The sequence below is a fragment of the Macrobrachium rosenbergii genome, chromosome 2, assembly GCF_040412425.1.
Source record: "Macrobrachium rosenbergii isolate ZJJX-2024 chromosome 2, ASM4041242v1, whole genome shotgun sequence".
NCBI lineage: Eukaryota > Metazoa > Arthropoda > Malacostraca > Decapoda > Palaemonidae > Macrobrachium > Macrobrachium rosenbergii.
The window spans coordinates 51154271-51169996 of record NC_089742.1 but is presented as its reverse complement, the minus strand read 5'-3'; the positions used below and the strand labels follow the sequence as shown (position 1 = coordinate 51169996).

Genomic DNA, 15726 nt, shown 5'->3' with positions numbered 1-15726 from the left:
ATACATACATACATACATACATACATACAGTTACCAAAGATATTCTAGGTAAATGTTCAAAATTAGGATTATTGCTGTATAAAAATGCAACATCTAAAGACACCTTTGAAAATATGTTTAATTTTAGGCTTTTTATTCACTATCATATATATACTTATATACATATATCTATATTATATATATGCATATATATAAATATAAATATATATAGATATATGTATAAATATATATATATATATATATATATATATATATATATATATATATATATATATATATATATATGTGTGTGTGTGTGTGTGTGTGTGTGTGTGTGTGTGTGTGCACTGAAGCTTTACTCACCTGAGTATCCCGGTGAATGGTATAAGTCATCCAGCAGCATGGTTCTACCTGATTGGAATCCAGACCCCAGAACTCCAGCTCTTCTTCAAAAAGCGGACCACAGACGTTAGTTGGATAATGGAGTTTTCCAGTCCTTTAGGATGAACAAGAAAATGGAATAATGATTAAAATTCTTTTTGTGGGGTGTCAGTTCATCAGAACTCATTATTATTGTGATTACTTATAAAGGATAGGGACGTTTGCTATGAATTACTCTGTATCAGTAGCCCCCTTAGGGGGGTATTGCCGTCAGTGCACCTCACGGGGTGCCCTGTGTAGGCATTACTAAGGTTCTTTGGCCCCTAGCTGTCCCCCTTCATTCCTTTACTGTAATCCAGTCATATTATCTTTCTTCCATCTTGCTATCAACCCTCTCCTAACAATTATTTTATAGTGCAACTGCGAGGTCCCCCACCCTGTTACACCTTTCAAACCTACCTACTCTCAATTTCCCTTCTAGCCCTGAATGACCTCATAGGTCCCAGTGCTTGGACTTTGACTAAACTTTATATTCCATTTCATTCTTTATAAGTAGTGTTCCAGATATTTATGTAACCTGGTATCCGTTTTGTAAGAAGAAGAAGAAAAAAAAAGAATACCTCGCTGAGTGCTCCCAGAAGTTTCAGCAACTTTTACGGAAGTTTAACATGAAATTTTTTTTTTTTTTTGCTCCTGGGAAGCATTACATCACCGTTCGTCTCACGGACGATTTTCGATTATATATAAAAGTGAAACATTAATTTCACCCAAGTTCCACATTTTATAGGCAAGTTACGTTAACATGAATTTGACATAAAATATAACGGAATTACGCTTCACATCGTTACTGGGTTACTCAAAACTAATCATCTGGACGGTGACATGATTTCGCGTCAGGACACACATGACCTTCAAATCATTTTCAGCACTTCAGGCTTTGAAGGTCACGTCCATTTAAAGCTATAAAAAGTGAATGTCATGATAACTGAATGTTATGTCAGTTCAGTACCACCCAACGAAGGGTTAAATGGCATTTTGAAATATTTCCTAATAAAAGAGGAGAACGGGTGCTGATTCATAATTAAAAATTTCATCTAGAAATATGTCGAAAACTAAAAAGAAAAAATATATAAATCATTGAAAGGTTGATTAAAAATAGCAGTTATAAAATTGAAAGTTTTATTTCAGCGAGTAGTAATATCTTCGATTTTAGCTTTGTTTTTTATATATATCTGCTGTGAATACTTTTTCTCCCTTGCTAAAATCTGTCTGTCTATCTATCTATCCTTATACTGTATATATATATATATATATATATATATATATATATATATATATATATATATATATATATATATATATACATATATAAATATATGTATATATATATATATATATATATATATATATATATATATATATATATATATATATATATACGTATATATATTAAGAACTCCTACAGTATGTCATCTCCTTTTAGGCTCCTCTGACAACATCCTCGTTTCTCTCTCCTTTAATTTCTCACCTCCCTCCTTTGGCAATGTGTTGACTTGCATGCTCCCATTATCATTTTTCCCCAGAAAACTGAATTTAATTGCCATGTTTCTCTCGTAGTAACATGGTCTTTTGACCACACATATATCAGTGAGTTGATTGATGATTTGGTGGTGGTATACTTTGCATTTTATCTAAACACTCTCTTTTTATTCTTATTTTTCTGTGTTTGCATCCAGGATATCAATATGTATATATATATATATATATATATATATATATATATATATATATATATATATATATATATATATATATATATATATATATATATATATATATATATATATATATATATATATATATATATATATTAATATTAACTTTCTCATACACAATTGTTCTGTATATTAGTAGAATTACTAAAAGGACCTCATTCAAACTGGGTGGTATCTAATAGTATATATATATATATATATATATATATATATATATATATATATATATATATATATATATATATATATATATATATATATAAAGTATTATGATTTTACTGGTACATAGAATTCGCCATGCACTGGATTTTTTAAAAAGAAAATTTGTTCAAATCTCGCTATGTGAAATTCTTGGATGATCATTTTCACATAAACAAAGGTAATATTTGGTTAGATAAGTTTTTTTTACTGGGAATAAAACAATAGACTAAATAATAATTTTGCAGTTAGACTGAGATGATAATTTTTTTTTTAACCAAACTAGCTTATATCTTTTGATAGATTCATTTTTTTCTCTCATGGAAAAGACATTGCTTGAACGTAAGATATGATAACCACTAACACCCGAACATTTAAAGAAACTGATTATCTTGTCATTAATAAAGATTGATTAGTATGTCATAACTTAAAGCCAATTACAATGTCATAATTAACAACTATAAATGTCAGGCTCATGATTAAACCCCGAAACCACAAAAATCGCTTGTTTTTTTATTTTATCAAAATCCCACTTCCTTGGATCAGCTTGTTTTGGGATTTTCTAAGCTCTAAGCTTTATTAAAGCATCGATATCATCCCTCAGGCAATTTTCCACGGTGTCACTTCCGGTCCTCCCACCATTTACTTACTTTGGACCTCGAAGCTACTACGACTTTTGGGCTTCTTATGTCGTGAGGTGCTGGAGTTGATCTGACTGATATCACCTTATATCATCGTGTGAGAGCAAGATTGATTTAGAATTTTTCTATATATATATATATATATATATATATATATATATATATATATATATGTAATTTATTAATCACACCGTGATTTATATCACACTCATGATTTATAAATACAATCAAATTCGCTACCTCAGGAATATCACCGATGGAGAATTGTCACCGAAGGGGAATTTATAAGTGACAAATGGACTGGTACTGCCGGGTCACGAACCCTCGACACAGAACTTATCCAGCAACTCCAGTCGACGTTACCGCTGAGCTTATAAATTCCCCTTCGGTGATAATTCTCCATCGGAGATATTCCCGAGGTAGCGTGAATTTGATATTAAGCGACACTTGTAGCTTCATGATTATATATATATATATATATATATATATATATATATATATATATATATATATATAATACATATTATATATATACATAATTCATGGTAACTATGTATAAGATAGTTACACATTTCATCACGCACAGACATACATATATATATATATATATATATATATATATATATATATATATATATATATATATATATATATATATATATATCTATAATATTGAATACACATGCGAAAGATATAATAGAAACAGCTCAAAATAAAACAGTTTTGACTGATTACCAATATTTAACGCTACATAAAGAATACTGTACCATATAGTTTGTTACCATGCCTCGTATTCCATCACTCCTTAATGTTGTTTAAGAGCTTATGCAATCATGGTATAGGAGATTTAGTGTATAAAACGATGCACTGAAGAAACAGTAGGGAACATGGACTAATTCGAAAGGTTTCAAGGTATGTAAAGTATCCTTTCTTGACTGAAGGATAGGTACTTCAACATTTGCAGTTAATTCAGTGATAAAACTTTTTGAAAAACTGTATTTTAATGGACAAAATACCCCCTACAAAAAGGAATATAAGTAAAAACAAATCCTTCTGGCCAGCTCTGTGAGAGCTGATAATCACCTCAGTGGCTTGGTAAAACTATTTTGATGAGTTATAAAATTTTTGAAAAATTGTAAATTAATGGACAAACGCACCCCCCCCAAAAAAAAAATATAAGTAAAAACAACTCCTTCGGGCCAGCCCTTTAAGAGATGATAATCAGCCCAGTGGCCTGGTAAAAATATTTGAACAATAATAATGATTGAAAGGAGGTATATAAACGGTGTTCAAACAATGGGCCGGTGAAACTAATTTAATAATAATAATGACTAAAGGTAGGTAAGTGATGTTCAGACGCACTCACCTGTAATAGTTAAGGATCTGAGCGAAGACACCTGGATGTCTATCGAAGAAGTATTCGTTAAGCACAGGGTCATAGTTGGCGAGAGCCTCCGTCAACCTCGAAAGTCTTGTGGCCGGAATCTTCTTGAGTGTTGCCTTATACGTTTCGAACCTGCCAGCGGAAATGTTGTGGGAGGCTTAATAAGTTTGGAGCGATGGACTCTTAATGTTAAAGGGTGTGTGTGTATGTGGGCTCATCTATAACGTGTTCGTATATAGGAGGGATAGTGTGTGTGTGTATATATATATATATATATATATATATATATATATATATATATATATATACATATATATATATATATATATATATGTATATATTATATATATATGTATGTATATATATATGTAAATATATATATATATATATATATATATATATATATATATATATATATATATATATAAATATGTAAATACATATATATTATTTATTATACACACACACACACACACACACACACACACACATATATATATATATATATATATATATATATATATATATATATATATATATATATTATATATGTATGTATGAGTATTCAAGAATAAGTTAACTATTCAGGTATAACAGCTCCATTAACAAATTGAAAAATTGGAGAACTTTTCGTAGAACTGTTTTCTAGTTGGCCGTGAACTTCAGCAAAGACTTTAACTTATTTACTTTCAGTGAGAAATTACATTACCTTGAACTATTCACGTCGTTAGTTTCCTAAAAAAAATAAAAACTCTCGTGTTCTTTGTTGTAGAATTTTTTTTTATTTCCAAATCACTGGTTTTATGTTTAAGGACAAACTCATAACATTAGTCCCGTAAGACTCTACATGTTCGTTTGTCAAAGTGTGTTTGTTTTTTTTTTTTGTTTTTTTTCCTCATTAAAAGTTCTTAGGAACTTGTCGTTCATCTCAACAAACTTCCAAATACTATGTTTTTTTTCTAAGTTAGGAGGAGAAGTTATTAATTCTGTATGTATTTCCAAGTCATGAACCTCGTTTCTAAATAAGCGTTCTTTTGCATGTGCATGTGGAAAATATTTTTTAGTGAAATCATGTAACAGGAGGAAATTCAAATGCTTAAAACAGCAAAAATAATATGCCTTTTAATGAACATGGCATAGCAGAGTTTACATTTAAAAGTGTATGACGTAAATTAGTAGCATTTCTCTTGAAATATATCACGTGGTTCTATGTTTCAAGCAGTTTCAGGAAAAGTATCATTTTCCCTCTGAATCGTTGATTGATTGAATTATATTCACTCGATGTGGGAGATAACGAGAAGCTGACTTTACCTAACACTAATGTAACAGTACAAATTATTTAACATCCAAAACATATTCTTGACGTAAGTTAGTAGCATTTCTCTTGAAATATATAAAGTAGTTTCAAGAAAAGTGTTATTTTCCCTCTAAATCGTTGATTGATTGAATTATATTCACTCGATGTGGGAGATAACGAGAAGCTGACTTTATCTAACACTAATGTAGCAGTACAAATTATTTAACATCAAAATATATCCTTGACTGTTACATGACCGTCAGGCAAATATCACAGATATTCCCTTTCACATTTTCAAAATATATAAACTTATTACTTCAATGTCCTAGTAACAAAAAACTCAAATATCTGCTTGTTTATTGCACTGAACGAAAAAGAAAATAAAAAAAAGACTCTTCTAACATCCAAAATATATTTTTAATTGTTACACGATCGTCTAGCAAATGTATAAACTTATTACTTCAACTCCCTAGTAACGAAAAATTCAAATATCTGTTTGTTTATTGCACTGAATGAAAAAGAAAATAAAAAAATTTTTTTTATCATTCAAAATATATTCTTGATTGCTACATTATCGCCTAGCAATTATATAAACTTATTACTTTAACTTCCTAGCAACGCAAAAATCAAATATCTGTTTATTGCCCTGAATGAAAAAGAAAACTTAAAAAAAAAAGACTTTTTAGGTCACCTTGCAGAATCAACATTCGAATGAATTTACTTTTAAGCCCGGCTGGCATCAGTATTCAAAATCCGGAACGCTTCCGTGAAAGACTCGCTGAGTAATTTGATAAGCACTAATATTCAAGAAACTTCCGGCAAAGGTCGGTTTATTTACTTGCTCTCATTTAATCTGTAACGCAAGTAAATGTTGCAAACGTTCATATATTTTAGACACCGTTTGAAAACAGGAAAACTGAAGTCTGCTTCCGGTTATATTTATATATGTTTTGGTAGGGAATTTTGGTTCACGTCATTTTCTGTTGAGAGTAATTTGGTGTCTTGGAAAAATGCAGAAGAATATTGGATTGTTGTTATTTAATTAATTCATTCATTTGTCTGTCTATTCACTCATTAATTCAATCATTTGAAGGTTACTCCTAAAAGAATGTGAGATCCTTTAACTGCTCATATAAGTATGCAAATCAGTGTCTGAAATAGCGGGAAAATTTGCATGATTTCTAGGAAGGAAAAAACTGTGTGATTTCCATGGTTTGTATGATTATTTCGACTGATGAAACTTGAAAACTACTTTCACCCATTTCGAAGAGGTAAAATTCAAAGTTTGATGTACACTAAAGCCTAAAAGAACGACTTCATTCATACCTAAAATGATTCGGCTTTAGATGCAGGAACATCACAGTCAGCCAAATAGGGTACTTGTCTATTCCATGGCAACACAAAGCTCAGACATTGTCATCCGCCGTTATACTTCGCAGTATCCCTCGGATAAAAGGGACCAAATTAAGACGAAAACGCGTATTCCATTTGCCACAAAGCCTAATTATTCTCTCGTGTTGGGGACAGAGAAAGTGGTTGGTTTGTAATGAGTCTCTTTTGATCCTCATTTTTTTTTTTTTTGATAAGTGCTGCAAATAATTTATGGATATATCCTTTGATGATGATAATGATGATGATGATGATGATGATGATCTTTCTGTGCTGTTTATTTGAATAATAACCGATTTTTTTTTATATCTTATCACATTTCATATTCTCTCAGGAGTAAAACCTAACAATATTTCTTTGTTATAGAAAATGGTTTAATGTTCGAAAATACACAAGCACGCACGCACACACACACACATATATACTGTATATATATTATTTACTTTTAAAAATCTTTAATACAGTGACGGGGTCTAAAAATTGAGAGGGCATTCTTGTTTGGTGTTTGGTTTACATGTCAGACTCTCTCTCTCTCTCTCTCTCTCTCTCTCTCTCTCTCTCTCTCTCTTTGAATAAGCTTAGTCTTTGTCTCTCAAAAATATTTATTCCTTGAGACTATGGGCATGAGAAAAACGCTAAAATTAAAGACTACTAAACAAGAAAGGAAACCCATCGCAGTAATTCAGGTAAAATATGAGAAATATAAAACATTTAACAACGTCAAGACTAGAAATATGTAGAAGAAAACTGACAGAACAAAAATGACCAATAGAGTTTTTGTATCCGTATCACGAGGACGATATGACATTTATTTTTCTCCTCTCGCATTTAAGATCATCTTAAGAACCCTGGCGTATCACTGACACTGAGGAGAAGAAGAAGAAGAAGAAGAAGAAGAAGAAGAAGAAGAAGAAGAAGAACACAAATTACTAATAGAGTTTTGGTATCCGTATCACCATCTGATTAATGGACCTTTATTTTTTCTCCTCTGGCATTTCAGATCATATTTAGAGCCCTGGGGTATCACTGACACTGAGAAGAAGAAGAAGAAGAAGAAGAACACAAATTGCTAATAGAGTTTTGGTATCCGTATCACCATCTGATTAAAGGACCTTTTTTTTTTCACCTCTGGCATTTTAGATCATATTTAGAGCCCTGGCGTATAACTGACACTGAGAAGAAGAAGAAGAAGAAGAAGAAGAAGAAGAACACAAATTACCAATAGAGTTTTGGTATCCGTATCACCATCTGATTAATGAACTTTTATTTTTTCTCCTCTAACATTTCAGACCATCATAAGAGCCCTGGCATACCACTGACACTGAGAAAAAGAAGAAGAAGAAGAAGAAGAACAACAACAACAACAACAACAACAACAACAAAAACAACAACAAGAGAAAGAAGAAGAAGAAGAAGAAGAAGAAGACGCAGCCCTTTCTTACCGTATACCTCCAACGTTGAGGATGATTCTGTTTTCTCCGTCCATGATGGATAGTTCGAGGGGCATCAGCAGAAGGAACAGCAGCAGTAGCCTCTGGGCTCTGAAGTCATTCTACAAGGGCGAGGGCACTTGCAGACGACACCTCCTGTGCTGCCACCTATCATGACATTCAGCGTGTAGTAGTCACTTCGTCACCATCTTGAAGGGAGTTTGGTCTCTGATGTCGTGCTCATCCTCATCCTGTAGGGGGAGAGGAGGTGTTGCTTGATGACAAACGTACAAGCAGTTTTAGTGGCCTGGTGTTCAGCTCTGAATTACAAGTAGGTAAACTATTGAAGGTATGTTAAAAGCATTCTTAATAAACTCCACATTTTTTTAATAAAAATCTACATTTGTATAGTAAACTGTATTACTATGTAAAGTACAAAGGCTTTTGTATTTTACATAGTTATGTAGTTTACTATATAATTGTGGATTTTTATTACACGAAAAAATTTTCTTCACAAGATTGTGAATTTCTTAGCAAATTCCACATTCTTCCAATTTCACAATTTTGTACTCACGTGTAATAAAATGCTTTACGACATCTATACATATCCACAATTTCCTTAATTCATCACTGAAACCGCTTCCTTTAATGCTTTCAAAGTACCTGGCAAGGGGGAGAGATGGGGTTTTGGGGTTGAGGGAGTGGTTTAGGGGTAGGGGTTCTTGGTTGTTAGTGAGAGTGTTCTTAATTACCGCAATACTGGGGAAATCTCAACCATTTCGTCCAGGAAACAAAGTCTTTAGATTCACCTAATTCAAGAATATCTTCTGAACTTTAGTCACTAATATTTTTCTAAGATTTTACTTCCCTTGTTTTTTTAGTTTTCTGAAAAGAAAACTATTGTGCCGGCTTTGTCTGTCCGTCCGCATTTTTTTTCTGTCCGCACTTTTTCTGTCCACCCTCAGATCTTAAAAACTTCTGAGGCCAGAGGGCTGCAAATTGGTATGTTGATCATCCACTCTCCAGTCATCAAACATAGCAAATTGCAGCCCTCTAGCCTCAGTAGTTTTTATTTTATTTAAGGTTAAAGTTTGCCATGATCATGCTTCTGGCAACGATATAGGACAAGCCACCACCGGGCCGTGGTTAAAGCTTCAGAATTATACAGAGACCACCGAAAGATAGATCTATTTTCGGTGGCCTTGATTATACAGAAAACTCGATTGCGCCGAAGAAACTTCGGCGCGTTTTTTCTATTGTTTTATTTGCTCTGCAAGCATAATATTAACCTTTACGTTACGTTGAAAGAACAATGGCCCTTGTGGCTTTTCATTCAATTAGAAGCTGCGTCATTAATTCACTGTCAACCCACTTTACTTTTCAATTCGCAACATTTCAGAAATGAAATGTTAATGGACTCAGAACATAGTATCTTGCTACTTGTGAATGACACCTGTCATTCATTGTAAGCAACGGGTGTATGTTCATTATAGTTTACATTGTATTACGCAACTCTGAACCTTCAGAGATAAAGTGGGAGTTCCGGAAACCTTCACTGCAGGTTCTGAATGATAAAAATCGAAAAAAAGGAAAGATATATGTCTTTAAAGGTGAAGCCACCATCAAAAACTTTTTATTTATCATTAAACTGGTTAGAAACTATACCACAGTTTAGTGGGTATAGAAATTGGAAAAATCAGCATATTGACAGAATGTCTGGAGTAATCAAACGCTACTAAAAGCACAGTATCCCAAAACTGTAAGATGACAAGCCATATACTGGATAAAATAAATCATACCCACTAGCAGATCCAGGGCGGGAGCACCTGGGCACGTGCCCCCATGAAAATAGTGACAAAATAATAGCATTGAAGATTTAGATAATAATAACATAAATGAGAAATATAGAAAGAAAATATATAAATAAATAAAAATATATATATATAATATATATATATATATATATATATATATATATATATTTATATAAATATATATATATATATATATATATATATATATATATATATATATATATATATATATATATACAATGTGAAAATTGGTGTCCCTCCCATGAAAATTTTCTGGACCCGCTAGTGATCATACCCTCTCGCTTTATTGGGAATTTAAAATGATTTCAGTGTATATTCCATTAGCAGTTTTGTAACAGTTCCCATTCACAGAAGTGGGTTTTTTTCTGACGAAACAGGTTTTTATTCTAGGAATACCTCAATCACTGCACAGAACAAACCTGATATAAAAGTAATTTCATATACCTTCCCATACCCCTTGAACTGAAAGGCAATCTGTTCGCTCGTTTGTAATAGAGAAAAATCTTTATTTTTGATAATGCTCTCTTGGAGTCGAGAATAGCCATAACTGTGTTGTTCAATACTTGTCAGTAATTGCTCTTGCACAAGGCTTAGCCTATTGAACCCCCAATTTCTTTTACCAAAGGTTAAAGACTTTTTTTTTTATTAACTGTAGAGAAAATCTACTGAAGGTAGGTTTGTTAATCGCTGAACCTCATTTGTTGCTCTAAGCTGAAAGGAAATATGTAGATTATGTTTTACTGCTAATTTATTTTCTCATTTATTCATTTATATGTTATGCCCATAAGCTTTTTTAATAACCGTGAATGCGTTTAACCTGTTTCCATTATTATTATTATTATTATTATTATTATTATTATTATTATTATTATTATTATTCATAATAGCGTGAGCCATTAAAATGGTGAAGAAATCCACATTGGTATAGGTGTAAATATATATTTTGGAAATATGTATTGTATAAAATATATTTCTAAAATATTATTATTATTATCTATTACACTATTATTACTATTATTATTAATGTTATTATTATTATTATTATTATTATTATTATTTATTATTATTATTATTATTATTATTATTATTATTATTAGTTCCCCTTACCAGGGGGTGGTTACATAGAAAAACAACACAGCGGTCACTGCCGTATTCAAACTTGAACCAGGGAATCATGGATGAACCTCCAGTGTAGAAACTTCCACAATTAGCTGCTTCATACATCTGTCATGAGACCTTCCTTTCCACTACTTAGCACCCCACCTCTCTGTCTAGAGTCTTCGTGATCTTTCTCTCCTCCTCCTTCCCAACACCTCCGCATTAGTGGCTCTTTTCACTAAACTATCGCCCCCTGTTCTTTCTGCACGACCGAACCATCCTTAGAATACTCTGTTCTTGCTTTTCAACTATCTAATATTTTTTACCAATTTTACGCATCTCTATATTTCCCATTTTTAAAATTCTTCTTGCACCACACATACTGAGAAAATAGGTCATCTCAGCATATTTGACAGTTTCTCTTTGATTCGCCTTCAACATGCACACTTTACCTCCCTAAAGGAGAGTTGGCCCAACAGTCCCTTCGAGGATTCCCACTCTGTCTTCAAAGACAGTTCAAATATCGTCCCAATCATTTACTCACAAACTGCTACCTCTTCTGTATCCTTACCATTATCAGCTATACTCTCTCTCTCTCTCTCTCTCTCTCTCTCTCTCTCTCTCTCTCTCTCTCTCTCTCTCTCTCTCTCTCTTCTACGAGTTTTCAGGGCAAACTTTCCCTTTACCATTCGTCCATCATTCTGAGCGAAGGTTCCATCTATGTTTATAAACTTTGGCTGCCTTATAAACACTATTCCGGAACTCCACCAGCTGGGACATAAATACTGCTGCCTATACTTTCCCTTCCCTCCCACACTTTGGTTATCTCGGCTGCCAGTATTCAGACGAAATGTACGCCTCTGATTTGTCTTTCGTCTATGAGTCTTTATCCAATTTTATCGCTTAATTTGATTTCTTCGACTGGGAGAATTCGTGAAACGTCGATGTCGGAGAGTCTTATCTAGTAATGTGTATCTCACGAGCCGATAATTGTCACTTGTTTGCTAATTCTCACAACTTGAAAGTTATACGTTTTCTATGGCATGGATAACTGGTCTCCTTAAATAGCTTACCTTTTCCGCGGAAAGGATTTAAAAAAGAAGCTGAGTCAGCGTTTCAGGAAACGGTGAAATCATCTTTAAAATTAATGGCCTCTACCACACGTGTGAGTAAGTCGGAATTTGCAGCGAAATGTTTTAGTTCTGTGAAATGTCCAACTAACCAAACAGAAAATCTTGTAACACATTGTTGTGACAGCGGGTTTAGCATGATAAATTACGCATAGGGGTCTGTTAATAGAGAACTACAAATTCAAAGTATAAATGGTACGTGACCAAACTTAGGTAGGGAGGGAGATTGGCGTCTTTTGGTTTCAGTGGTTGAAAAATCCGTTGTGCCCTTGTTGGCCTCAGTTGTGAGTTAGGAACCAGGGGAGTTAAATGACTTGCTGGGTTCCAGTCCAAAAGAGAGAGAGAGAGAGAGAGAGACTTCAACAGAAGCTGATGCTCCAAGGAAAAAGCTAACCATTAGAAATATAATACCGTTTAGCAAGAAACGTAACGCCAATTGTGTCAATTTTGTAACTACAATAACAACATTAAAAAATACTCAAAGTAGCACGAGTCTTGAAACGAATAAATAAATCCACAGTTTTGTAAGGGTACAAATATATTTAAAAATAAATCTATACAGAGAGCTTCGGAATCTGTTCGATTCCCTAAAAACGGAAATCGATCGAATTCCCGAAAGCTCTTTGTATAGATTTATTTTAAACTATATTTGTATCCATACATAACTGTGTATTCTTTTCTCCTATAACAACATAAAAAACTAAATGAACATCAGAATTGTAAATATATCGTTTCCCTTTCTTTCTCACCAATTTGTGATCGTCAAGGAGTCAATCCCACAAACATTTTCATCCGCGATTCAAGACAAATGCTCACTTACTATACACTTTGAACCAAAATGAAAAATGGTGCGATCTTAGCATTCATCTCCAACCATTTCCGCCCCCTCCTTTTTAGCGTTTATGGCGAATTCCTCTTTTATTTCTTATTATATTCTGGTCTACATTTTCTTATTCGTGACATGATCAGTTTTAACTGACTAAAGCATGTTAAATGTTGACTACTTTTATAGTTTAACCGTTTAGAAATTGTTGCTCCAGGTAGAATGATCTGGGTAATGGCTACTGTGTGTGCTTTTTCATGTCTTTGTCCGGATATATGCACGTGCTGACGCAAAACACACACACACACACACACACACACACACACACACACACACACATATATATATACATCTATAAATATATGTATATATGTATATACATATATGCATATACATATTATATACATATACATATATTTTTCAGGGATTATTTGAGGATTATATATATATATATTATATATATATATATATATATATATATATATATATATATATATATATATATATATATATAAAATATAAAAACCTCAAATAATCCCTGAAAAATTCTGGACTTACCATCCCGAGAAATCCCACGAAAGCAGATCGTTTACAGTCATCTCTAAGGTCTCGGAGAAAAGTGGCGCTGTGTACGCTTCGCAGATCCTGATCATTAATATGGAGTCTCGAGTAACATCGTTTCTCAGTTTAGAAATTTTTCGGGTTCCTTTTCCTCGAGTCATTTGTCATATTCCCCAGAACGATCATCAAAGCTATGATGTGAGTTACAGAAATCTTTATTTTGCTCCGTCTAGCCACCAGCGCGTTCTGGGGTGGTGTTAAATTTAACTGATGTGGATAATTTTTTCGTCCTGGGTCATATCTCAAGTTATTAATTGTAATACTGCAAAAAGTCAATTAAGATTTTGAAATAATCGCCATTCTCTAATCAGATTAATCCAGATGCTATTGTAACACGCAACTGCTCTTTCATTTCTCACTATAATGTGGTTCGGATTCCACAATAAGCTGTAGGTTCCGTTGCTAAGTAACCAATTGGTTCTTAGCCACAGTAAATAAGTCTAATCCTTCGGGCCAGCCCTAGGAGAGCTGTTAATCAGCTCAGTGGTCTGGTAAAACTAAGGTATACTTAACTTAACTGCTCTTTTCAGTTAAAAATAATATATAAATGAAAAATAAGCACTAGCATAAATGGACCAATTACTACACAAGTAAGTAAATGAACAATTAATGAGTAAATAAATAAAATAATCAATTATGAAAAATAATTGATTAAATAATTGAAAAATAAATTAGCTGATAAATGGTGGGTCAAAGAAATGTTAAATTCCGATCCAACTTCTTAAGTAATATTTACGAATCCACAAATCTATTAGAACCTTCGGTTTGATACATAATTCATTCCCGCGCAAAAATAGCGGGGGGGGGGGAATTGAAAGGAATGCCATTCCGGAAGATGACAAATGAAAAGCGAAGATTGATGCTGAAGTGAATCAGTGGTGATGTTGGAATGATTGATGTTTATAATGGGAAGAGAGAGAGAGAGAGAGCTAACTTCAGTGAAATCCATAAGCAAAAAATAAAAATAAAGGGCGAGATTTAAAAGAACAACACAGAATTACAATCACTGGGTAAGGTTTATTATTATTATTATTATTATTATTATTATTATTATTATTATTATTATTATTATTATTATTATTATTATTATTTTTTTTATTATTATTGTTCTAAAGGGTCCACAATAATATAGCAGTTTAAGTCTCGTGTGATATTTTTAAAAGCTTTCGAACCCTAATCTGGGTTCATCTTCAGTCACAATGAGGAATTTTACATGTAATGTATAAAGGTAAACTTGGAAATCAAAAAGAAAAAAAGTCACTAAAGATCGTTGACACCGGTAGTTAGCTTCCAAATATTATTATTATTATTATTATTATTATTATTATTATTATTATCATTATTATTATTATTATTATTATTATTATTATTATTATTATTATTATTATTATTATTATTATTATTATTATTATTCAGGATTTTCTACACGTTTCATCATCTTCCTTTAATTTCATTACATAATTTTTGCATTTGCCCAGACTTAATTTTTTTTATTCTGTTTATATCTTTCATTCCATGTTTTTCCTGTTTTTCACATTTTCTTTATTATTTTCTTGAGCAGTGTTGATTCCTTTCTTTACTTAATCGATATTAGATTATTAATATCAGATTGCTCCTGCATGATGTCTGTAAACTTTATATATATATATATATATATATATATATATATATATATATATATATATATATATATATATATATATATATATATATATATATATATATATATTTATATATATACATAT

General features: G+C 32.1%; 1 protein-coding gene across 5 annotated transcripts in view; it reads right to left on the bottom strand.

The window, feature by feature from the left end:
• The window catches only part of LOC136846698 (potassium voltage-gated channel protein Shaw-like), a 152467-nt gene that overhangs the window by 24138 nt on the left and 112603 nt on the right, over nt 1-15726 (bottom strand). For all 5 annotated transcript variants that reach the window (XM_067117776.1, XM_067117797.1, XM_067117787.1 and 2 more), the window contains exons 3-5: nt 8487-8725; nt 4341-4490; nt 343-475 (exon numbers count right to left, since the gene is read on the bottom strand). In XM_067117776.1, the coding sequence (XP_066973877.1) occupies nt 343-475; nt 4341-4490; nt 8487-8551 (348 nt within the window). In that variant the 5' untranslated portion in view covers nt 8552-8725. The remainder of the gene's footprint in view (nt 1-342; nt 476-4340; nt 4491-8486; nt 8726-15726) is intronic.